Source organism: Ahaetulla prasina, chromosome 5 (genome assembly GCF_028640845.1).
Source record: "Ahaetulla prasina isolate Xishuangbanna chromosome 5, ASM2864084v1, whole genome shotgun sequence".
In the NCBI taxonomy this organism is placed as follows: Eukaryota; Metazoa; Chordata; class Lepidosauria; order Squamata; family Colubridae; genus Ahaetulla; species Ahaetulla prasina.
In genome coordinates this window covers 41,640,848-41,666,607 of record NC_080543.1, presented here as the reverse complement: position 1 = coordinate 41,666,607, position 25,760 = coordinate 41,640,848, and the positions used below count along the sequence as shown (strand labels likewise).

At 37.2% G+C, this 25,760-nt stretch overlaps 1 protein-coding gene across 1 annotated transcript in view; it reads right to left on the bottom strand.

The window, feature by feature from the left end:
* Positions 1-25,760, bottom strand: part of CRYBG3 (crystallin beta-gamma domain containing 3) — a 60,248-nt gene that overhangs the window by 10,032 nt on the left and 24,456 nt on the right. The window contains exons 10-18 of the mRNA XM_058184984.1: positions 19,496-19,622; positions 17,950-18,092; positions 16,254-16,380; positions 15,542-15,574; positions 13,088-13,197; positions 9,827-9,953; positions 7,312-7,451; positions 1,663-1,786; positions 211-369 (exon numbers count right to left, since the gene is read on the bottom strand). Of these exons, the coding sequence (XP_058040967.1) occupies positions 211-369; positions 1,663-1,786; positions 7,312-7,451; positions 9,827-9,953; positions 13,088-13,197; positions 15,542-15,574; positions 16,254-16,380; positions 17,950-18,092; positions 19,496-19,622 (1,090 nt within the window). The remainder of the gene's footprint in view (positions 1-210; positions 370-1,662; positions 1,787-7,311; positions 7,452-9,826; positions 9,954-13,087; positions 13,198-15,541; positions 15,575-16,253; positions 16,381-17,949; positions 18,093-19,495; positions 19,623-25,760) is intronic.

Genomic DNA, 25,760 nt, shown 5'->3' with positions numbered 1-25,760 from the left:
TTTTTATTCTAAAGAACTTACAGTTAAAAGTCACACTTGTTACAACAGACTGTAAGTGCAATGAAATGGGTTTAAAACATGCAGTAAATATGAAACTAGTAAATAAGGATGAGCTAAAAATCAAATAATTATCCTGCTCTTATTTTAATTTCTCTGCTGCTTAGAAATTGAGATGGGCGGCTATATAAATTTGATAAGTAAAGAAACTACCTTGGACTTGATGAGTCCGCGGCTGTAATGCCAGATCTGAGTATTTTTGCCATTTTGTGGGAACAAACATACTGATGTAGCTCTTCCATCCATTAAAGTGCCAGCAACTGTCAAGTACTTTTCTTGGGATCTGTTCTTTATTCTGAAATACACCGCTGGCTGAAATAGAAAAGAATAATTAACTCATACTTCATAAAGAAACATGAATCTATATGATAAAACTTGTATAGACAGAACATTTTCCTCTAATAGTACAGATAATTCTTGATTTACAATGATTTGTTTAATTAGTTTGAAGTTATGACTGCTGAAAAAAAAAAGATTTATGACCTGTCCTCGAAGTTACAACTGTCACACCACCACTGTAGTCATAGGATTGCAATTTGTGTGCTTAGCAACCAGTTCATATTTACAATGGTTGCAGCATCTTGTGATCATGTGATCAACATTGATCATACCACCTTCCCAGAGGGCCTCCCACAAGCAAAGTCAATCGGGAATCTGGTAGAGAAGGTAGCAAATTGTAAGCAGGTGATTTTTCATATAAAGACTGGCAAATAGGATCGTAAAATTTAGGTGTCTCTTAATGACCATGTTGCCTAATGACAAATTTTCTGGTTCTAGTTGTGGTCTCAAATTGAAGACCATTTGCAAATTCATATTCAAATTTCATATATATGAACTAATGGGATGCAATGGGTAAAAGCATTGGATTAGTACCAGTATTTCAATGGCATTTGAGCAACAGGTAGGTTCTATGACTGTGTTTCAATTCATTTTGATTATTATTCTGAATTTTTGAAAGAAGTATCAAACTGAGTATAGAGATTGATATTTGGTATTAAATTAGAGAAGTGATTTGGCGTATTGGTTAAGGTACAGTTAGAAAGCAGGAGACTGAGTTCTAGTCCTGTCTAAGGCAAGAAAGCTGGCTGGGTGACTGGGTCAGTCATGTTCTCTCAGCTCACAATATCAGATTTGGGTGACAAATCAGTTGGTCAATTCTTGTCACAACCAATGGGGTCAATAGTTGCTTGGTTTGGAAAAAAAGTGTACCTAACACTTTTTGGAAAAGTCTGTGAAAAGAAGAATTTGGAGTCACACTGTTTTGCTGACTTAAACCTGGAATTATGGCTTCCTACTACAATATTTGTGAGGTAGTTACTAAATTCTAATTATATATCAATCAATCTCTACTTTAATATAGTCCATACTTAATCATAGTACTATTCCTAAACAATACTGGGGAAGAACAATACTGAAACATTTTTTTATTTAATTTCATGTTTCTAAGAGTACGTAAAGTGCTAGTTTTAGGCTTTGTAGATAGATTTGTGTATTTCTAGCCTTAAAATGGCAAGAACTCACTTTACCAATTTTCAGTGGTTCTCATCTAAGAACCTCAAATTGCCACTTCAGGTTTAGGGGGGAAAACTATCTTTACACTAGTACCGGCTTTATGGGACGAAGAGAGCCAATTGCTGTCCATCCACTAAACTGCGTCCAGTTTGAAATCTTGCTTGATTCAAGAAGAAACTGTTTCCCCAAGAAATTGGAGCCTTCATAAGCAATCCATCTATTAAAAAATGCAATATACATTCAGTACAGTATGCAAAGAGTTCCAGAAATGGAAAACACAAAACTTAAAATTCTAGCTTATGTTCATATGTCACAGCTACAATCATTCCCTTGTGTTGAGAGGAAAGTGTAGTGGCAAAGATACCATTTAACACTGGAACTTTTCCTTCATATTTAATTATAAAGAAAACCTTTTAGAAAATTCTAGTCTCTAGGCTTCTTAAATGTATCCAAGCCTTGGCTATGGTCATGATTATTTAAATAAGAAGCCTCATGTCACAAAAGGCATATTAATAATTCACTTAATACTTTTAAATATTTTTAAGTGCTTGTCTATAGCAGTATGAGACCATACACTTAGAATCAACATATCTGTATAGTGTTATACAGTCTCTTGTGTGAGTTAAAATACTGTATATGGTCATATTGTAGTATAAAGGCAGACAAGCACTTTTTTTGGACTGATTATTTAATTCAAAATAAATAAGGCACAATAAGGATATGATAAATTTTAAGTTCTTAATTTATTTTACTGTTTCCAGTTAGGCTGCTAAAAAGTATTGTACAGTAATTGCAAATCTGTGTTTTACTATATTGCATGTATTTAAGATTATCCTAAAATAAGATTGCATACTTCATGCTTTTCAAGTCAGAAGCTTTATTTAAAGCTTTTAACTATACAGTTTCGCTAATTCCACCTTGCTTGGAAGATGCTAGCAAAACAAAACAACTCCATATTACTTTTCATTTTTAATATTTCTTAATATATTATTGTGAAACTGTCATATCTACACTTACAAATGTAACTATGTGTCAATTCATTTTTGGTAAATATAATTTTATGAAGTTGTTTCTACTGGAAAGTTTATCACTATAATCAAGAACTTTAAATAACACATTATTCCTGATTCAGAAAATAGTTTATTCTTATGAATTCCTTTCATTAGTAGTCATAGTTCAAGACACAAATTAATACCCAGAGCAATTTTAACAGTGTAAAAATTTCAATTCTAAAAATAATGTCTAAATTTTTATTTTAATAAGAACCAAACAGTTCTGATATTGATATTTTGCAAAATAAGATAACTTAGTTTTGAAACATTATTCTTGTTGTTTAGATTAACAGAAAAGAAACATAGAACTTGTATCAAATATGAAAATCTGGTGCCATGATGGGTCATATATTTGTGTAAATATGAAAAGATAAGTACAAAAAATGCACCTCAGTTTAAATTGTGACTATGGAATGGTTTTTTAAATTCAAAATGGTCTACATAGGTACATTACATACATATTTGCCATATATTAGTAAAACCCATATATTAGTAAAATATTGAAGTAGCATGTTGACAATTGTTTTGAAAAGACACATATACTGTAAATATAAAATCTGTATTTGGAAAAAGAAAACAGATGAGATGAAAATTAAGAACAAATGAATAGAAGAAAATATTGACATGTAGAAAATAATGTGGTTTAGGGACAGGAGAAATCTCACTAGCTGGAAGGCTAAGGACTGATTTATGTGCTGATTGTAAAGGAATAAGAAAATCTTAGTTGACCTGAAACACTGCGACAATGAAAAGCCTATGTGGAGTCAATCTAAACATTGTTCATTAATGTATAACTGACATATAAATTATAAATAAATTATAAATAATTTAGAAAGAAACATCATGATTTTCAGGAGGAATTTTATGTGAAAATCCAAAGGACACTAAAGGAGAATTGGGTTCATTCTCTAAGTAAGGACTCACACATTTCCAACCAGGTCAGCTCTCTCTACCTATTTACAAAGCTGATAATGGTAACCAAGTAATAGGGATATACAATGATATACAATGATGTGACAATGTAACAATTCCCTGAAATGTTCTGTCCCATCCCACTGAAAATTGTTCAAGGGACAGAGTCCCAGGATTTCCCAATAATAGGCTGTTTGGTCTGTCCATGACACATCAACTGTTTCTAGCCTGGAAAACATACATGCTGGCATTGTCAAACTGTCTCAAAAGAGCATTACTGAATTAGTAATTTTGCATAACTATAAAGTAATATTTTAAATTCTGTCTTTGCTTTCTTACAAAGGTAAATTCTGACCCTAATATTTAAAAGACTAATAAGGCTTTTTAAAATAAAAGATGGACCTCTTTTCCTAAAGAAAAGATCTGCTGAACTCAGCAAATACTTGCTTTAAAGAGAAAAATGTTCTTTGCAACAGGTAAAGATGAATAGGAAGATTCTTGGAGTCTAAATAATTGCCTCATACCTTAGAGGTCATCATCATCTGGTTTTCCTGCAGGTCCTATGTGGCCTTGAGTCCAAAACACACATATGCTGGTCTTTTAAGAAGACGTGAAAATTGCAATTGGTCCAAAATGCAGCAGCACAGCTCCTAACTGGCACGAGTAGCTTTATAACAGCCATTATGTTGGTTACTAATAGATTTCTAGATCCAGGACAAAATGACTTGCTAGCTTATAAAAGTGAAGTGAATGGGACTTAAAAGTGATCCTTCTTGGTAAATGCTCCCATACTGTATAGTGTGGTATCCCCTGAATGCATATGGCTCCATCCTGTTTGTGGAAAACTTACAAAGATCACAGTTCTTTCATGTTTCAGTTTCTTGATTGATGTGAAAAAAGCAGACCCTACACTAGGAAGAGGAGGAGAGGAAGAGGAAGAAGAAGAAAAAAATAATCCCAAAGTATTTGAAGGAAGTAATATTCAATGCTTGGATAAATAATTGTTAGTTATTACCTTTGAAGCTCTATATGGCTCTAGGGCCAAGTTATTTGCAGGATCGCCTCTAGCTACCTATCATTCCTACCATATCAAATAGGGTGGGCATGCTTCTAGTCCCTTCCCTTAAACATTGCCATTTTATGGGATCTAGGAAATTGCCCTTTTCATGTCAGCTCCCGCCCTATGGAACACCCTTCCCCTTGTGGTTCAGCAGGCCTCTATCCTCCTAGCCCTCCAAAGAGTACTTAAGACCTTGTTTTTTCTCTAAGTGTTGGGATAGAATGGGGTGGATGAGAGAATTCAATGTTAGGCTGTATGTGGAAGCTTAACTTTGGTGCCAGTTTTTAATGTATATGGTTTTAATGGATTATGTATTATGTTGTTTTAATTGTTGGTTGAGAGCCATCTAGAATTCGATATAAGATAGAAATCTATATAAATGATTTAAATAAAAAGTAAGCATGTTCATCTATGTGATATGAGTATGTGATTTCTCCATAGTGAGTAAAGAAATAAAATTCTCAGTACATTAACTTATCATTGTCATACTTACATGCCACTTTTTACCCATATTGACTGCGTAAGAAAGTGAAAATCTGGTGCCATGATGGGTCATATATTTGTGTAAATATGAAAAGATAAGTACAAAAAATGCACCTCAGTTTAAATTGTGACTATGGAATGGTTTTTTAAATTCAAAATGGTCTACATAGGTATATTACATACATATTTGCCATATATTAAAACAACCCATATATTAGTAAAATATTGAAGTAGCATGTTGACAATTGTTTTGAAAAGACACATATACTGTAAATATAAAATCTGTATTTGGAAAAAGAAAACAGATGAGATGAAAATTAAGAACAAATGAATAGAAGAAAATATTGACATGTAGAAAATAATGTGGTTTAGGGACAGGAGAAATCTCACTGGCTGGAAGGCTAAGGACTGATTTATGTGCTGATTGTAAAGGAATAAGAAAATCTTAGTTGACCTGAAGCACTGCGACAATGAAAAGCCTATGTGGAGTCAATCTAAACATTGTTCATTAATGTATAACTGACATATAAATTATAAATAATTTAGAAAGAAACATCATGATTTTCAGGAGGAATTTTATGTGAAAATCCAAAGGACACTAAAGGAGAATTGGGTTCATTCTCTAAGTAAGGACTCACACATTTCCAACCAGGTCAGCTCTCTCTACCTATTTACAAAGCTGATAATGGTAACCAAGTAATAGGGATATACAATGATATACAATGATATACAATGATATACAATGATATACAATGATATACAATGATGTGACAATGTAACAATTCCCTGAAATGTTCTGTCCCATCCCACTGAAAAATTGTTCAAGGGACAGAGTCCCAGGATTTCCCAATAATAGGCTGTTTTGTCTGTCCATGACACATCAACTGTTTCTAGCCTGGAAAACATACATCCTGGCATTGTCAAACTGTCTCAAAAGAGCATTACTGAATTAGTAATTTTGCATAACTATAAAGTAATATTTTAAATTCTTTCTTTGCTTTCTTACAAAGGTATATTCTAACCCTAATATTTAAAAGACTAATAAGGTTTTTTAAAATAAAAGATGGACCTCTTTTCCTAAAGAAAAGATCTGCTGAACTCAGCAAATACTTGCTTTAAAGAGAAAAATGTTCTTTGCAACAGGTAAAGATGAATAGGAAGATTCTTGGAGTCTAAATAATTGCCCCATATCTTAGAAGTCATCATCATCTGTTTTTCCTGCAGGTCCTATGTGGCCTTGAGTCCAAAACACACATATGCTGGTCTTTTAAGAAGACATGAAAATTGCAATTGGTCCAAAATGCAGCAGCACAGCTCCTAACTGGCACGAGTAGCTTTATAACAGCCATTATGTTGGTTACTAATAGATTTCTAGATCCAGGACAAAATGACTTGCTAGCTTATAAAAGTGAAGTGAATGGACTTAAAAGTGATCCTTCTTGGTAAATGCTCCCATACTGTATAGTGTGGTATCCCCTGAATGCATATGGATCCATCCTGTTTGTGGAAAACTTACAAAGATCACAGTTCTTTCATGTTTCAGTTTCTTGATTGATGTGAAAAAAGCAGACCCTACACTAGGAAGAGGAGGAGAGGAAGAGGAAGAAGAAAAAAAAATAATCCCAAAGTATTTGAAGGAAGTAATATTCAATGCTTGGATAAATAATTGTTAGTTATTACCTTTGAAGCTCTATATGGCTCTAGGGCCAAGTTATTTGCAGGATCGCCTCTAGCTACCTATCATTCCTACCATATCAAATAGGGTGGGCATGCTTCTAGTCCCTTCCCTTAAACATTGCCATTTTATGGGATCTAGGAAATTGCCCTTTTCATGTCAGCTCCCGCCCTATGGAACACCCTTCCCCTTGTGGTTCAGCAGGCCTCTATCCTCCTAGCCCTCCAAAGAGTACTTAAGACCTTGTTTTTTCTCTAAGTGTTGGGATAGAATGGGGTGGATGAGAGAATTCAATGTTAGGCTGTATGTGGAAGCTTAACTTTGGTGCCAGTTTTTAATGTATATGGTTTTAATGGATTATGTATTATGTTGTTTTATTATTAATGTTGTTTTAATTGTTGGTTGAGAGCCATCTAGAATTCGATATAAGATAGAAATCTATATAAATGATTTAAATAAAAAGTAAGCATGTTCATCTATGTGATATGAGTATGTGATTTCTCCATAGTGAGTAAAGAAATAAAATTCTCAGTACATTAACTTATCATTGTCATACTTACATGCCACTTTTTACCCATATTGACTGCGTAAGAAAGTGAAAATCTTTATTCAGAATTGAACTGATAGCTTCTTGCAAGTGTAGCTCTTTGCCTTCACAATTCTCCAGTGCAAAAAGGCTGATCAACGGCTCAGCAAAAACCTGGAAGAAAAAAAAGATTAATACTGTTTTGGTTAGTTATATTTAGATTTTCTTTGACTCTTCATATGTGATAAAGCTTTTCCTTGGTTTGAAGATCTTATTTAGAAAATAATTTTGGCTTTATTTTATTCTACAAATTTTAAACAAGCCAAAATTATCATCAATCATGGTAAAGCAAATTCAGTACTAATCTACCCACATGTTTAATGTTATTTGTTGAGTTCCCTAGGTCTAGGCAATTTATTGTAAGTGATAAAGATAAACAGATAAACAATTATTCTAGTTGCTGATCTTGAACTCCTAAAAAATGGACTTTCAAACATCTATCTGTATAATGTTTTTAAAATAATACAAAAATGGGACCAAGATGTGATCTATACTTAGAGAGGGCTGTAAAGCACTATATAAGTCTAAGTGCTATTGCTAATTCATTCAAGTAATTCTAATCCTCTGAAGTCATTCAATACATGGAAGTCCTAATTAGTTACATTGTTTAATATAGGAAAATTGAATTAAAAAACAACCTCCCAAGCAAAATTACATTAGTACAATGGCTCCGAAGACTCAGGGCGGCTTACAGTGTGTAAGGCAATAGTCTCATTCTATTTGTATATTTACAAAGTCAACTTATTGCCCCCCCAACAATCTGGGTCCTCATTTTACCTACCTTATAAAGGATGGAAGGCTGAGTCAACCTTGGACCTGGTGGGGCTTGAACCTGCAGTAATTGCAGGCAGCTGGTAGCAATTAAGCACAATTAACCCAACAGAAAAGTCAGCATGTGTGTCCTGTTCAGCAACATTTCAGCTATCCCTTATACGTCATTGTTTTACTCAGTTATTATATATTGTCCATTACCATGACTAAATTTATAATGCCTTATCCATTTTGTAATGGATAAGTTACAATTGAATGTTGAACATAACAGCATTAATTTTGTAATGCCCTGCAGCTATTTGTACTAGAACACTTAGTTCAACTATATTAATTTGATATAATGAAGAAACAATAAGACAGGAACGGTAGGCACTATTGTGCTCTTATGCACGCCCCTTATAGTCCTCTTAGGAATGGGGTGAGGTCAATAGTAGACAGTTTTTGGTTGAAGATTTTGGGATTTTGAGTAGATAGTTGTTAATTGAGTAGATAGTAGATAGTTGAGTAGATAGTAGATAGTTGTTCCTATTGTTACCAACAAATGCTAGAGATTTTCAAACAATCTATCAGAAAGACAGAAGAAGCTTGAAATGTTTTAAAAGATTCTTAGATTCTTCTTCATCATAAAAATAGATACTACATGATGAAAATAACTTGTTTTTATCTTCTAGAATTATTTCTCCGGGTTGTTACTTCCTACTTGTGTAACAGATTTTGCAGATCTGGTATGCAAATATCAGACTACCTCAAGAAAATTTTCTCTGCCTCTGGTGCAATCTAGATTTTTGAAGTGATAATGACTGAAGTGGGGTAAGAAAGTAACATGAGTAAATATCTCAGACAAGACTTTCCCTCGTTCTCACAAAAATAGAGATAGGAGGTGAAAAGCACATTCAGATTTGCAAGATCCTATTGTTAAAACTTTACAATAAAAATAGTACTGACCTACATGACATTGGATTCCTAGACTGATCTACCTTGAATGGCTAATATCCACATTATTCCTTTCTTCTTGAATGGGCATGAAGCTTTATAAGCTCCTTTATAAGGTAGGTAAAATGAGGACCCAGATTGTTGGGGGGGCAATAAGTTGACTTTGTAAAAATATACAAATAGAATGAGACTATTGCCTTATACACTGTAAGCTGCCCTGAGTCTTCGGAGAAGGGCGGGATATAAATGTAAACAAAAAAAAAAGCTGAGGCAATTTCAATGGCTGTGTAATTTAAGTGAATTAAATTTTATTGAGCTAAATGCTTCATAACATTTTAAATTAATCTTGATTACAGTTACCCTCACGTTAAAACGGAATTCTCCCAAATTTCTATAGTTATACTTCCTAGTTTAGCTTAATTTATGAATCTGTCCCTATTGGTTCAATGGTTATCATTTCTTATACAGTAAATAAACTATCCATGTAAGAAACGTAAGTCAGGTAGTTCCTTTATAATTTTACCACAGCCATGTGATCCTATATGGATAGTATTTCAGTAAGATCTCTGTCAAGTTGTATAAATCCTTACTGGGTTGTTTTTCATTTAATAAAAAGTTTCTTTATATGGATAAATTTGGCTTCTTACTAATATCTTATAGATGTATGCCTCAACTCTTGTAAAATAAAAATCAGAACCACAACTGTTTGGTTATATACTTTTGAGGGTACCACATTTTGGACTGTATAAGGCTTTTCTGAATATTGTTAGGTAGTAAGTTCTTACATGGTGAACAGGCTTAAGGGACTTGACTTTAGTTGCTGAACACCCACAGGAAGCAAGGTCAGGATAGAGGTCTTCTTCTAGCACACACTGTTCAACAGCAGTTTTTCCCTGATAATAAAGCAACCAACTGAAAGATAAGAAAAAAATTCCATATGAAGTTGTATTGGTTTCTACTAAATAAAATAGCATAGCATAGAAATAGAGATTTATTATTATTACGAATTACAACTAAATGCTGACGGATTGATATGTAGAAACAAAAAAATATAGCATTCATCTCCAAATGTCCTTGATGCACTTCTCAAATGGCTTTGTTTCTAGAATTCCCTGTTTCTGATATTACTCTATTCAGGAGATGGAACAGAGAAAAGCTCTGTGCGGCAGTTGTTAAAGTACTATTTTAATCACCATCATATCTCTACCATAGCACTGACCAGAAACTTGCAATTCAATGTTATGTATTTCAATGACACCAACTGCGTTGCTAAGGGTTGCATCGTTATCTGCAGAATCTCAAATAGGTTCTTTGAAAACAAAAAAATTGGCAGACTGCCCTTAAATGTGCCCTTAGATCTTTTACATTAGCAAAAAGCAGTGAATTGGAGTCCCTATAATTGCTGTTATTCAAATTCAATTAGCAGAGTACTAATAGTTTTAAAGGGTTTGCTATTATTAATTACATTAAAATCATTCAATAATGAGCTTGAAATTTCAGATTTCAATTTTCTGGAGCCCAACATGCAACCCACACCAAGCAATTTTACAATTAATTCAACTGATCAATTAATCTAGCAGGATCTTTTCTATCAAATGTGTTCATTTTCTTCTACAGCAAAAGTGAAAAATATAGCAGTTGCAGCAGCTCTAGCGACTAACAGCAACTGTTGTACTACACAATTTCTGAAGATTCCATAGATTTCTTGCTGACAACAAAAGAGTATTAATTTCAGTCCTTTAGGCAGATGGTCACAGTTCACTGAACACAGATTACTTCAGAAAAAATGAGTTATCTGAAATGTCTAAATGCACATATACATGCTTGTGCCACTCTCACTATAATTGGTAACTCTTTAGAAGCAAGAAAACTTGCATTTTAATCAAGGCAGAAAAAACATGTAGGGCATGACTTTTAGAAATTCTTATAACCATTTCCAGCAATGGAAAAAAGAAGCACCTGAATATTATTCTATTTAACAAGAAATATCTTGCAGCTATCTATATGTGTATACTGGGAGTACAAGTTAGGCTGCATAAACTTTATTCTAGGCCACGTAATTTACATAGGGATGTTTGAGGAATTCGTTATGAATTTTTATCTCTGCAATCCTCTGGCCTCTTTTTTACCTTGACTTTTTGTTTGCTAGCTTCTCCTTACAGGTACCAAATCTGGCCCTGTTCTACACAGTTTTTGGGGATTTATGGTGCTGATAACCATGTAATAAATTCTTGTAAAAGTATGTTGGGTTGTAAAGAATAAAATGAAACAAAGAATAAAACAAAAAATAAAAGGGCTTACAATGCTGTCTCATAGTGGCTGTTTCTGGGGGTGGGAGGGAAGGAAGAGGAATTGGTGGGGGGGAAGAGAGTTGTTCCTGGAATGTATGAGTGAAGAATGCTAGTTGTATGTGCCAAGAGTATATTTCCACCAACTTTAAAGCATTAAAGTTATCCCAGATGCCTAGTTAAGGTAATCAGCCATCCATATTGGTCAGCAGAAATTCAGAAAGATGCTAGAGACAGAGGATCACGTTAGGAACAATGGAAAAGGCATGATTTCTTATTATATGCAGAAGACAATAATATAGAAGTTTGTATTTTACCACAAAACCCTCATGGATAGAAAATATAAAATGGTTGATGATATGGTGCTGCATTATGGGCTCCTCAAGTTAGATGGCCCTCAACATGGCCACTCACTCTTGTCATGTGTAACCTCTAACAGGACAGGAAGCCACAATCTGGAAGGAGCATGATGAAAGACTGATATCAGATCAGCAAGGCAATACACTGCTCCCTTACTTATTCAATCTATGTGCTGAATCTGTACTGAGGGCAACTGGAGTGGAAGAAGAAGTTTTTTTAAATTGGAGGAAGAAACATCAACTTTGTTGATGATACCATGCTGAAAAATGCAAATCATCTGCAAGGTTTAGTATATGAAGGAGCACAATGAAAAAATGATTAAATATAAAGAAAAGGGAACTAATGGCAACAGATACAACTAAAAGTCAATGAAAATATCAAAAACATCAGACGAGCTTCTGCTTTTTAAGACCACCTATCAACAATAAAGGAACCAGAAATCAATAAATATTTTACAAACTATCACTTGGTAGGATAGCAATGAAAATCTTAGAAAATATATTTCTATCTTTCTCTTTCTCTTCTGACATCTATGGAAGTGAAAGTTGGACTTTGAAGGAACAAGTCAGAAAGAGTACTGACATTTCTGAACTTTTGTGTTGAAGAAGATTCCTGAGAATACTATATGAGTAGCCAAGAAAACAAAAGGCACAAGTGACCAGGTTTAATTTTAGAGACCTTATGTAAAAACCCATCTTCCTGGATATTAAGTCCATAATATTGGGGAAAATGAAAGAAAGAAGCAGCAAGATAAATGGACTGTTACAATAGTGAAGAATATACTAACACATTTTAAGTACATAATCAACCATATAATCCAGAGTTTGGGTGGAAGGACTAATGGTGACAATATTGAATTCTGTTATTCCTAACAATTTATCTGACCATATTATGCGCAGCATCAGGCCTCATTATGATGTATAAGGCTCAGGGTTTGTAGCAGTGGTGAAATCCCTTTTTTTTTTTTACTACCGGTTCTGTGGGCGTGGCTTGGTGGGCGTGATGTGGCTTGGTGGGTATGGCAGGGGAAGGATACTGCAAAATCTCCATTCCCACCCCACTCCAGGGGAAGGATATTGCAAAAGCTCCATTCCCACCCCACTCTGGTATTTGCAGGTTCCACTACCAGTTCTCCGAACTCAAAATTTCTGCTGCAGGTTCTCCAGAACCTGTCAGAACCTGTTGGATTTCACCCCTATATAAGAGCACTACACAATCCACTTAACTATAGTACAAATTTGACTGCATGCAAGAACAACTGTATAAGACATTTATCGATTCTTTCTATTTTAGGAGAGAAATACTTCAAAACAGTTTAAAAACGTATAAGAACTAAATCACAGAAATAGATAGAAATTGTATTCCAAAATGCTTTAAAAACTGCATAAATCAGCTCACCATCCCCGTAAAACTTTAAATGAGCATGGCACGAATGATGTAAAATCAGCAACTTCTGTTGTAAAATCAATACATGATCCCTTGAAGTGTATATTATCAAAAGCTTTGATCTGTAAAGAAGCAAAACACTGGAATAAAAAATTAATGTGTAAGAATCAGCTAGAAAACAAACTATGCAATGGAAGAGCTTTTGTCAGGCACTGCTCCATCAACTGAAGTATAAAACATTATATTTTATGTAAGCTGCTGAGTTTCTGAATTGTGACAGGATAGAAATATGGTTAATAAATAATAAATTGTTCATATATGATTCTGCCAAAAAGGTTGTTACAAGTACACACACGTTGACATAATAGCCTGCATGTTACTATTTAATTAGTGAGATGCAGAAATTGTTGTATATAATGCTAACTAAGGTTAAGATATTTCACATATGACTCACAACATATTATTGCTTTCCAGGAAGTTATCTGTCAGCAACATACAGATCTAGCCTAAAAACTGACAGAATGTTAAAGACATATTGTTAGAAAATATGAAATAATTCAGTAAATGTAACAGTAATCATAAAGAAGGGAATGGGTAGTGGGGAAGGGATACAAAATGATCTGGTGTAAAGTTTGCACACACAGGAAACTGAGATGTGGCTTGTAGTAGAATGCTACAATGCTGCTTTTGTCATTCTGATAAAACAGTAACTGCTATAATTAAAAGATAGTAGACATGTTCAAGTCAAGTTCTAATAAAGTTGGTAACCACTTCTGGGTATTTGACAAATGAAAATTCTCATCTTTCATCCATAGTGACAAGAACATCAAACAAACAAATATTTTTCAACTATCTCATCCTCTTACAAATTTAGAAGGTTGTGGAAAATTTGTTTTAAATTTCCATCCAGAAAAGACAATTCCTATATAAAAGAAACTAAGAAATTCAAGGATGGTTTCTTTTCAAAAATTCTTAGAATGCATCGATAAACTATGAAACTGCCTAATAGCCTTGAATATTTTAAATGTCCTTCCATACTGTGGGGAAAGAAACTTTGTAACTAAAAAGAGAAAATTATTAATAAAACATAACATTTTAAAAACTTATTTTAGACAGGAAATCTCTAAAATTATAATGAACAAAATGCTTAATATTTGAAATATTTTGCATGTGAAATGGATTGTTTAAATTTCATGAGAAATGCCAAATCTATTTTAATCATACTGAAAACATTCTGAGTTTGAAGCGGTCCTATTTTGAGTTGGAAACCCTTCTGTATGGTTAAACCTATTTGTTCAAACTGTTTTGAACTTGAAACAGAATATTTGAAACTTGACACATTTCAACATTGAATTTTTTGCATACCAGTTTCCAATATTAATAACTTGTGGTTAGGGAAAAAAAAATAACAGCAGAATACTGTTGTACTTTTGGTACTTTTGTTGTACCACAAAAGTATGACTAATATGTTAGATTTATTTATTTTATTTATTTATTTTGTCATAACAGTATATATAAGCATTAACATGAAATAACTGTATAATATATAAGCATATATATGAGCATAAGTATGTAATAACTATATTAATTGGATATAATGAAGAGGAACAATAGGACAGGGACCAGTAGGCACGTTTGTGCTCTTATGTATGCCCCTTCTAGACCTCTTAGGAATGGGGTGAGGTCAATAGTAGACAGTTTTTGGTTAAAGATTTTGGGATTTTGAGAAGAGACCACAGAGATATGCCAACACTTTAGATTTCAGGTATAGTTATATAATGAAACTCAGATTCTACAATTTCAAATGGCTTTAAATTATAGTTTGGCTTGAGTACGGCCTATAGATACATCTACAGAAATTCCTTTAACAAGATTACAGCTGTCCAGTTTATGTTCTACAATCCAGTAATAAATTGTTCCAGGCATGGTAGTTAACAAATTGTTTTAAGACTATATCTTCAAAAGCATCTTGAAAAGTCTATTTCCAGAGACAGTCACTTCCTGGCAAGCTCTCTGATCTAGTTCAAGGGATGACCTTCCTCTAATTTAGGGGATAATATAGTTTATTATCCTTGAAACAACTATCAATAGACATATGGTTGTATGCAGCCCATATTGATTTATGGTCAGCATACATCTAGGGTGGAACACTGTTACATTGTGGCTTACAAAATGGCTGTAATGGAATTTACTCACTCTTCTCAGCAGTTCAAACCAAAACTTTTGAAAATAACATTCAAAATACAACATTTAACCAAGGAAGTAAACTAAATTAATAGAAGCTGCTCTTTCCTGCTCTTGTACCGGCAGTCTAAGTAAGTCTTTCAGCCTCAGCTGTGAGCATATAAGCAATTCCTTACTTGACTAGTCTCTATTCCCTTCCTTACCTTCAGCACACTCTTATTCTGCTGCGGTTTATACTCACAGGTTAACTACAATGAACAATACCTTATTTCAAGAACTTACCCAGTGTATAGGTTGATGATCTCCCAATGGTTCCTGTAAAAAGAAAATATATGTATCATATACACAAAAATATATTATTAAAGAAAAATATGAAACACATAGAGAAAATAATTCAAGAAGATCTAGTTTGAAGGTTTTTCTGGTGAGCTAAGTTTTAGTACTGAGGAATAACTAAAGTTGATTCATAGATTTTAAAAAATGACCTGAAAGCTCTTTGAAATATAGTTATGGTCGCTAGGATAAATGACAAATTGAATATGCCTTTTATAGGTTAGTTAACTGACTATTTCAATTTCCTATTCAAATGGCTTTCTTTTAATAAAATACAGGTTCATATACATATATCCTTGGTTATAATTTTATATGTTGAGATCTATTTCAAATAATGCTTTTTGTATGAAATTTGTCACAAAATTGTTTTTTCTTCTTCTCTGAAATGTTTTCATAGTAGCTAATTAATTCTGTGTATTTCTTTATTTTGATGATGCTAGGAAGCAATCATAAAAATCCTAACAGATTTATAGGAATATATTGTAAATATATTTAAAAGAATAGGAAACCATAATTTCATGCATGATACGAAGAGTTTGAATAGGACTGTCTTAACTCTTCAGGTATTGATTGTTATAATATATTTTATTTATTCATAAATATTACTAAAAATAACTTCCAGTTTATTGCATATCTTTTTTCAGAAATTGTGTTAGCTTACCAATTTAATGGGGCGAATTGACATAATAGTTTCACTAGTGCCACCCCAGTCCAAAAAACACTTATATTTTCCTTTCTCCAATATATATTGTTCTCCACAGAAATACTTCTGTTGATAAGCAACCCACCTAGATATAACATACAAGACATTTTAAGATAAATCAAATATATATTAATAATCTGTAAAACACTGTAAAAGAACCCTGAATTTTTCATCTATTGAACTTTCATGTTTTTTTTTAAAAAAGGTATTATATGCACCTTATTAAAACTTTGACCAGGTTGCCTCTAAAAATTTCTTGCTCTACCCTTATTTCATCTTGAAAAAGGGATAGCTGATCCATCCCAATTTTGGCTCTCTAGGCATAATGTAATGTGAATCCCAGGGTTTTAGGCTGGAAAGCTTGAAAATACAACGCAGAAACAGCAATAACAAATCAATTGCTTAGTGTAGTGTTGCCAAGAAAACAATACTGTATAACATGTCTGTATAGTTACCAAGAGCCAAGCTACATTTGAAAAGCAAATATTGAAATATAACATATACCCATGATGGCGAACCTATGGCACGCGTGCCAGAAGTGGCATGCAGAGCTATCTCTTTGGGCACGCCAGCCATCACCCATTGCTCTTCCAGGTTCTGGTGCGCATATGTGCGCTGGCCATCTGGTCTTCACACATGCATACTTGCCAAAAACCGGAAGATCAGGTGACCGGCACGCATGTGCATGCCAGAAACTAAAAGGTTGGCTCCCCAGCACGCACGCTCTTTTGGTTTCTGGCACTCTTGTGCATGTGCACCGGGGAGCTGCTCTTCTGGTTTCTGGCTCTCCCACACATGTGCACCAGGGAGCTGCTCTTCCGGTTTCTGGTGCCCCCCCATCCCTGTGTGCATGCTCCCATTTCGGCACTTGGTGCCGAAAAGGTTTGCCAACACTGACATATACCATACATGGTATTTCTATGACATATAAAGTATTTCCAGATTCAATAAAGTTATATGCATAAAAAGTTAAAACAGAACCAAGAACTCATATCAAACCACAATATTGAATTCTTAGTTTCCAAGCATTACATTTTGGAATAATGGGTTAATTGTTTGACAAAACATTTCAATGTCATTTATGAAGTATGTAATACTTTATATTGTGGCTAAATGTTTTACTAAATCTAAGCTGTTACTTTGATAAAAAGAGAGAGAAAATATTCTGTTTTTTAAAAGTTAAGACTAAACCATGTATTCAAGTTCATCTTTAGTATTATATACATTAGCATATTAGAATCTATATATCCTATGTGTATGTATGTGTAGGTGATTTATGTTTATATTATTTGATTGCTCTGTGACCATAATTAAGCCCAGTCAGCTAAGCCTTGTCTAAGTTAAGCAGGGATGGACCTGTGCAGTACCTACATGGGAGGCAAGATCCACCCACATCCTAAGTAATCAATTTAGATTAGAATGGAAAGTTGAAGGTTAGAATGGGGAGCTGAAAAATATTCCTCCAGAAGATCATAACAAACCACTGCATAGTTATATCTATATGGTCACTGGAAGTCAAGCTTAACCCAAGGGCAACTGTACTTTTAAGTATACATTTTTATTTAATTTATTTATGGAGTTAAGACTGAAAAGAAATGATAAAATAGGAAAACCAGGCATTTCATGCTGCACAAACATTTGAAATTCAACTTACACTCCACTTTTCACATTAACTGATCTTGTCACTAGGCCAAATCCTGCCCATTCCAAATCAGGAATTTCTTGATTTACAACATTCAGTACTTTTCCATTTTCCTCATCTGTTTCGAAAAGTGTTACTTCAGATTCCATAAAATTCTGGAATTTAAAAATTAAATTAGGAACATCCGTTACTACTAAAACCATCCTTCTATTTCTAGCCTTCAATTAGTCCAAACAGTGCCTAATAATGCAACAATTTTTGAATCAAGGTACTTCACATCTGCTAACTTAAAGAATGCTATAAAATCCAGCACCCATCGCTCCTGGGGAATTGAAATTTCAAGGATCTTCAGGCCAGTTGTTGCTGTGGCCAGCTGCAGTCACATGGCAGGAAGTTGAAAGACACTCCTGCTTCCACTGGTTTTCTTTCTTTCTTTTTTTATCCATCCATAGCCATTCTGTTTATCTGTTTAGGTAAGTAAATATCTCTGAAAGGATGACCCAGAAGATCATGGGTTATGTAGTACATCCACAAAATTCTTCAGCTAATAAATATAGAGATATTTTCCTCAAATTATTTGATTTGTTCTGGCCAAAATACTGGCATACATCAATGTATATAAGTGTATATACAGTGTGCATATAATACAATTCATTATTACAATGTCTAGACCCATCCAAAGCTAATATAAGCGGTCAGTCTCTGGGAGAAACACTATCTGCAATATATAGATAATTGTGAAGCTTTATATGGATATATAGCAGTAAAGAGTAATGGATTGGTGGTGGGGTACTGGTTAGGAGTGCACACTGGAATTGAAATTTGGTCCCTAAAGTGTATTTAAAATAAGGTGCCAACAAAGTAAAAATATTTTTTTGCAAACAATAAGAAACAGAATATATTTTTCACTTAGACTTTCCCACAAGTGCAGATTTGGTTTTATTTGGATCAACCAAGTATTGATCCATGGTTTGTGCCAAGAATTGACCGACTGGCTTCTTGCCTGAGCCTGATGTCACAGGCTGAGAAAGCATGACTGGCCCAAAGTCACCAGACTGTTTTCACGCCTGAGCTGGAATTAGAACTCACAATGTCTTCTATCCTGGTGTCTTAACCACTATACTCTAATAACAATGCAAAAACTCTTGGCAAACTATTTTATCTTTCTTTATTATGTGAATTGTTTTAATGGATACTTTATAGGTTAAACATTATGGTCTTCAAGCTTTTATCAGTACATTTATCAGATGTGCTATATGTAAAAAAAATGTTACCTTGGCTACAATCAAATGTAATGAGCAAAAATAGAGAAAGATGTGCTGTGCAAAGTCAATACTATGAACTTTAAAGTGTTTTTTCACTTCTTCAATCTCACTGAATTGACATTTATTTATTTATTTATTTATTTGTTTAATTATTTATTTAAAGTATGGCATATCATAATGGAACTGAATTGACAATAACAGCTCTTAAGTTACTAATACATGTTCAATTCCAATTAAATGGAGAAATAAAATGTTGAAAGAATATTGCCTTAAAGAACAAATTAAGTACTTACAGCTTGCAAAAATCTAACAGAAAGCAAAACACTGTTGACTCCACCCCATGATTGCCAATGTTCATATTCTCCCTCCTCTAACAAGTATTGCCGGCCTTTATATCGTTCCTTGTCGTAAGCAACCCATCTACAATGTTGATAACACAAATTTTGACGAAGTTAGAGAATGAATGAATATTGCAAATGTATTGATAATCATTAAAGCATATCATTTGGCACTCCTCCTCTATGGCATAAATTTAGTAGCTTCAGTTACAAGAGGCAAAACAAATGATTCTCTATTTTCTTTGCCTTATCCTTAATTGAAGCAATTCAGAATAACTCAAAGCAGTCTATCCTATTAGAATTTCACTGCAATATTATGAGATACATTAGACATACCCACAATTTATCTGTTGATAAATCAATTCTACCTTTGGCAAGTTAAGTCTGGGGCTGGAGCAATTGGCTAATGTTTTGTGAAAAAACAACTCCTCTTCATGTTAAATAGCAAGGAAAGAATTTGCTGAATGATTTTGAATTTTCCCTGGGAGACTTTTTATAGCAGAGGTAACCTTGATAGACTATTATTGCACACTATCTGATCTCAAACAATGGGCCTTGATTTAGAGTTGAAGCAAATTTATCAGTTTTACCTAGAAACATCTTGAGTCACTCTGCACATCTTCTCCAATCAGCCAGAGATCTTAGCTACATAACAATTCCAAAATTTACAGGGGTTTAATATTGGCTATATTCAACAGATATTACTGAAGGGAATTATTTAAGATCCCTTTTGTACATGCAATGGAAGAATAGTTGAATAGTTGGACCGATAGAGTGTGAGGAAGTAGGGTTAAAACTGTTGTCTGTTAATTTCAATAGTTGCTGTAGTCATGCAAACATCCTCTCTCAGGCAATTGTCCATTACTCCAGTACTCGGAGGTATTCAAGCTGGTGTTCCAACTACCTGGATAATTGTGCCACACCCTTGTGTTTTCAAGGACATGCTGACATCCAGAAGCAGACTCACCCCACCTAGTCTTTTGAATGCTAAGACAGAGTGAGAAGAGGGTAGGTATAATAGGAAAGGGAAGCAAATGTTGGAAGATAAGGAAGTGGAATTGACAGGTCTGGAGACTGGCAGTTATTACAAGTAGATAAGAGCATTTTCATTGAATTGCCAAGGCTACAAGCTATTGTGATCAGCATATTCTGATGGGAGTCCTACCTTGAGCTTGAAGCTTTTCCTGGAACTCAGCAACAACTAGAAAAGGAGCAATCACCTCATCCCAACAAGTACAAGAACATTTGGGAAAAAGCAATGGTTATATACTGTGTTTCTCCAAAAAGAAGGCTGGGTCTTATTTTCTTTTGACCCCTGAAAAAATGGCTAGGCCTACTTTTTGGAGAGTTCTAATTATTGACTCACCTCGTGGCTGTGGCACGACAAACCAGCCAAACAGGAGCCCGCTGCTGGCCTACTTCTTCTGTGGCTGCTTGCCGCCACTCGCACGCATCGCCCCGGCCTCCTTTTCGCTTTTAGATGCCTGCTGGAAGGCATCTGCAGCTGATAACAGCTGATTGATCTGGAACTCTGTTAACAACTGCAGACACCTTCTGGAAAGCCCTCTGCGCCAATAATAGAGATCCGGACCAGTCTGTTATCAGCTGCAAATAACAGATGCCAGCAGGCATCTGAAGGCAAAACTGAGGCCAGGGCGATGCATCTGAGTGGCAGCAAGCGGCTGCAGAAGAAGGTGAGGCAGGTGTCGGAGTGTGCGAGACCTGGTAAGTAGGGCAGTTCCACCCCCCCATTTCCCCCAGCTTATTTTTTACCTGTGTGCCTGGCCCCACACCCTACACCCTGGGGTGGGCAGGGTCTTAATTAGGGCTTAATTTGATTGCATGTGCTCAAAAATGTAATAGGGCTTCTTTTCAAGGTGGGTCGTCTTTTTGGAGAAACACGATATAACCTTAAGGACTTTGAGACTTTAGTTTGAACTGAGTATTAACAGAATAATTATTAAAGGATTGAATACCAAAGACATAGTTATGTGGCAAAGTCACCTTGTAAAGTCATAGAAATGTGGAGTTGACCCAAAGCAATAACCTATTGTTGGGGAAGGTATGTGTTGCAATAAAGCATGTGTATAGATTTACTAGGCTGTGCTAAGTCCTGTCCTCAGAGAGCAAAGAACTCTCACATGGAACCCATTATTTTGTATTATCCCCTATATACAGACGCTTGCCAGGAATTATCTGCATTTTTCACTGAACATCCTGGTCATCCTGACTTGTTTTATCTTGTTACTATCAGATCAATCTGATTTTATTTCTTTGTCACAGTAAATACTACTCTGCAGTTTGTACAGTACACTATAGTGTATCTTCTAATCCTTCTTGGATATTTTAAAACATTTTTTTTCTTTTTTAGCCTAATTGTGATTTTCTTATCTTATTTGTTTATTTATGACCAAAGAAGAAGTGCTATTTTCTACTAATTTTTTAAAACAGTAAAAAACGGTTCCCAGGTTTGTTATATACATGACATATCTTTATTAAAAGATGCTTTAGAACTGTTTCTGGCTATGCACTCATAAACAAACAGAGAGATACATTCATCATTTTTAAGGGGTGGGAGGGTTAGGGCGGGTGTTGGGGGTAGCCCGTCGGGAGGGAAACCAGTCCCTGCGCGCGCTCGTGGCGATTATTTAGTGGGTTCGGAGGTTATGGGGGGGGAATGTGTTCCTTTTGTGAGGTGGTTCCATTTGCACGGTAAGTGGGAGGGGCAGATATGGCGGAAGGGGGATCGTGTCGGTCTAGGGGTCACGCGTTCGATGTCTGCAAGCGATCGCGTGCCCGATCCCTCTGACTTTTCCGTTCCCGGATGGTCAAGACCCTCAGAGCCTGGGCCTTCGTCTTATGTTATACAGCACGGTCCGTGGCCAATAAGGCCCCCTAATACGATCTTATCCAGGGGCGCGGATCTTATAGGCGTTACGGAGACCTGGTTGGGCACTGAAGGCGTGCCCTGGTCGAAATGTGCCCACGGGTTTCCGTGCATTCCATCAGCCGAGGCCCAGGGTAGGGGTGGGGGTGGCGGTTGCTATTAAAGAGAGTCTAGAGCCGAGGGAGACCACTGTACCTCAGATTGCGGTGTGAATCCCTCTTTGTGAGATGGGGTCATAGGTGTCAGATGGGCTAGCTGGTCACGTACCTAGGTCCTTGCTGCATGACAGCTGCCCTGCCCGAGCTCCTGGAGGTGCTTGCCAGGGTGGCAGTGGAGGCCTCCAGACTTTTAGTCATGGGGGACTTTAACTTGCCATCTGCCGGCTCGTCATCGACAGTGGCTCGGGAGTTCATGGCTTCCATGACGGCCTTGGACCTGACTCAAGTAGTTGATGGCCCCACTCACATCGGGGGTGGCACTCTGGATCTTATTTTTATCTCTGGTCAGTGGTTGAAGGATCTGGATTTGAGAGATGTAGTCATAGAACCTTTGTCATGGTCAGATCACTCTCTCCTTCGCCTGGACTTTCTGACCGCCACTCAACACCGCAGGGAGACGGAACCACAACGCTGGTTCCGCCCCAGGCGCCTGATGGACCCGGAGAGGTTCCGGACGGAGCTTGGGCCACTTCCTGAGGGTCTGGCTCACGGCACGGCAGAGGAACCAGCCGCAGCCTGGCAACGGGCTGCGGCTGGGGCTTTAGACCGTGTCGTGCCTCTGCGGCCTCTGACCCGGCGCAGATCCCAACCGCCCTTGGTTCTCCGAGGAGCTGAGGGGATGAAGCGCGGAGAAGACGCCTAGAGAGCTCCTGGAGGTCTAGCCGTTTAGAAGCTGATCGGACACTAGTTAGGTCCTATACTAGGACCTACCTAGTGGCACTGAGGAAGCGGCGTTGCTCGCCTCCTCCCTCATTGCGCCGGCAGATAACCGCCCAGCCGCCTTTTGGGTGACCCGTTCCCTCCTTCACCAGGGGCGGGATGACCCGTTGCAGGGGCGTGCTGAGGAGTTTAACGGTTATCTATACGATAAAATCGCTCAGCTCGAGACGGTCTAGACCAAAATTGCGGCGATTCAGATGAGGCGCCTGAGGGTGGTCTTGGTGACATTTGTTGGGATGAGTTTGACCCTGTGGCTCCGAGGACATGGACAGGTTGTTGGGTAGGCTGAATGCCACCACGTGTTTACTGGACCCGTGCCCCTCCTGGCTGGTGCTGGCCACTCAGGAGGTGACACGAGGCTGGCTCAGGCGATTCTGAGTGCCTCCTTGTTGGAGGAGTCTTTCCGGCCGCCTTGAAAGAGGCGGTGGTGAGGCCCTCCTCAAGAAGCCCTCCTGGACCCGGCTGTCTTAGGTAATTATCGTCCGGTCTCAACCTTCGCCCGGCGAAGGTTGTAGAAATATGGTGGCATATCAGTTTCCTCTGCACCTGGATGAAACTGTCTATCTAGACCCGTTCCAGTCCGGTTTCCGGCCCGGTTACAGCACGGAGACGGCTTTGGTCGCGCAGGATGATCTCTGGAGGGCCAGGGATAGGGGTTGTTCCTCTGCCCTGGTCCTATTAGACCTCTCAGCGGCTTTCGATACCATCGACCATGGTATCTTGCTGCGCGGTTGGGGATTGGGAGTGGGAGGCACCGTTTATCGGTGGTTCTCCTCCTATCTCTCCGACCGTCGCAGACGGTGTTGACAGGGGCAGAGGTCGGCCCGGGCGCCTCACTTGTGGGGTGCCGCGGGGTCGATTCTCTCGCCTTCTGTTCAACATCTATGTAAACCGCTGGGTGAGATCATCAGTGGCTTCGTGTGAGGTACCAGCTGTACGCTGATGACACCCAGCTGTACTTTTCCACGGGCCACCCCAATGAAGCTATCAAGTGCTGTCCCGGTGTTTGGAGGCCGTGCGGGTCTGGATGGGGAGAAACAGGCTCAAGCTCAATCCTCCAAGACTGAGTGGCTGTGGATGCGGCATCCCGGTACAGTCAGCTGAGTCCTCGGCTGACTGTTGGGGCGAGTCATTGGCCCCGGCGGAGAGGGTGCGCAATCTGGGCGTTCTCCTGGATGAACGGCTGTCTTTTGAAGACCATTTGACGGCCGTCTCCAGGAGAGCTTTTCACCAGGTTCGCCTGGTGCGCCAGTTGCGCCTTTCTAGACCGGGATGCCTTATGCACGGTCACCACGCCTCGTGACGCCTCGCCTGGATTACTGCAATGCTCTCTACATGGGGCTCCCTTGAGGGGCATCCGGAGGCTTCAGTTGGTCCAGAGCAGCGGCTGCGCGGGTGATAGAGGAGCCCTCGGGGCTCCGTGTTACCTATCCTGCGCAGACTGCACTGGCTACCTGTGGCCTTCCGGTGCGCTTCAAGGTGTTGGTGACAATCTTTAAAGCGCCCATGGCATAGGGCCGGGCTATTTGCGGGACCCCCTACTGCTTCCAAATACCTCTCACCGACCCGTGCGCTCTCACAGAGAGGGACTCCTCAGGGTGCCGTCAGCTAGGCAGTGCCGTCTGGCGACACCCAGGGGAAGGGCCTTCTCTGTGGGGGCTCCCACCCTCTGGAACGAACTCCCCCCAGGACTTCGTCAACTTCCGGACCTCCGAACCTTTCGTCGCGAGCTTAAAACGCACTTATTCATCTGCGCGGGACTGGATTAGATTTTAAAGTTATTGGTTTTAAGGGGTTTTTTATTATTTATATTGTTTTTAAATTAGGCAATAGAATAAGTTTTTTAATTGTTGTTTTTTAATTTGTATTTATATGTATTTTAACTGCCTGTGAACCGCCCTGAGTCCTTAGGGAGATAGGGCGGTATATAAATTTGAAAAAATAAATAAATAAATAAAATCAGCAACAAATGAGCTAGAAAATAATCAAGTAAAATTGCATACAAAATAGAGTTAATTTTTAGTATTTGATTATTAAGATGACTGGCTCTCTCTCTGTGTATATGTGTATATGAGTGCATAACCAGAAACCATTCTAAAGCATCTTTTAATAAAGACATATTCCCAGCTCAGGCGGCTTTATGACATGAAAGTGACATATGTAAATTACTCCCATTACACTCCACAAAAGAGGAGTGAATTAAGGGACAATAAACCAAGGAACAGTAGACTGATTTATAGTCATATCTTACATGAAGTTACCTTTGGCCATATCCTATATTTTATCTTCCTTTTGTCAATCCAGATAACATAAGCATATTATTAATACAAAATATCCAGTTTTAAACATTATCTAGGGAAGCCCCTCTTGTACATTATGCAAGCTCCTAAGATTT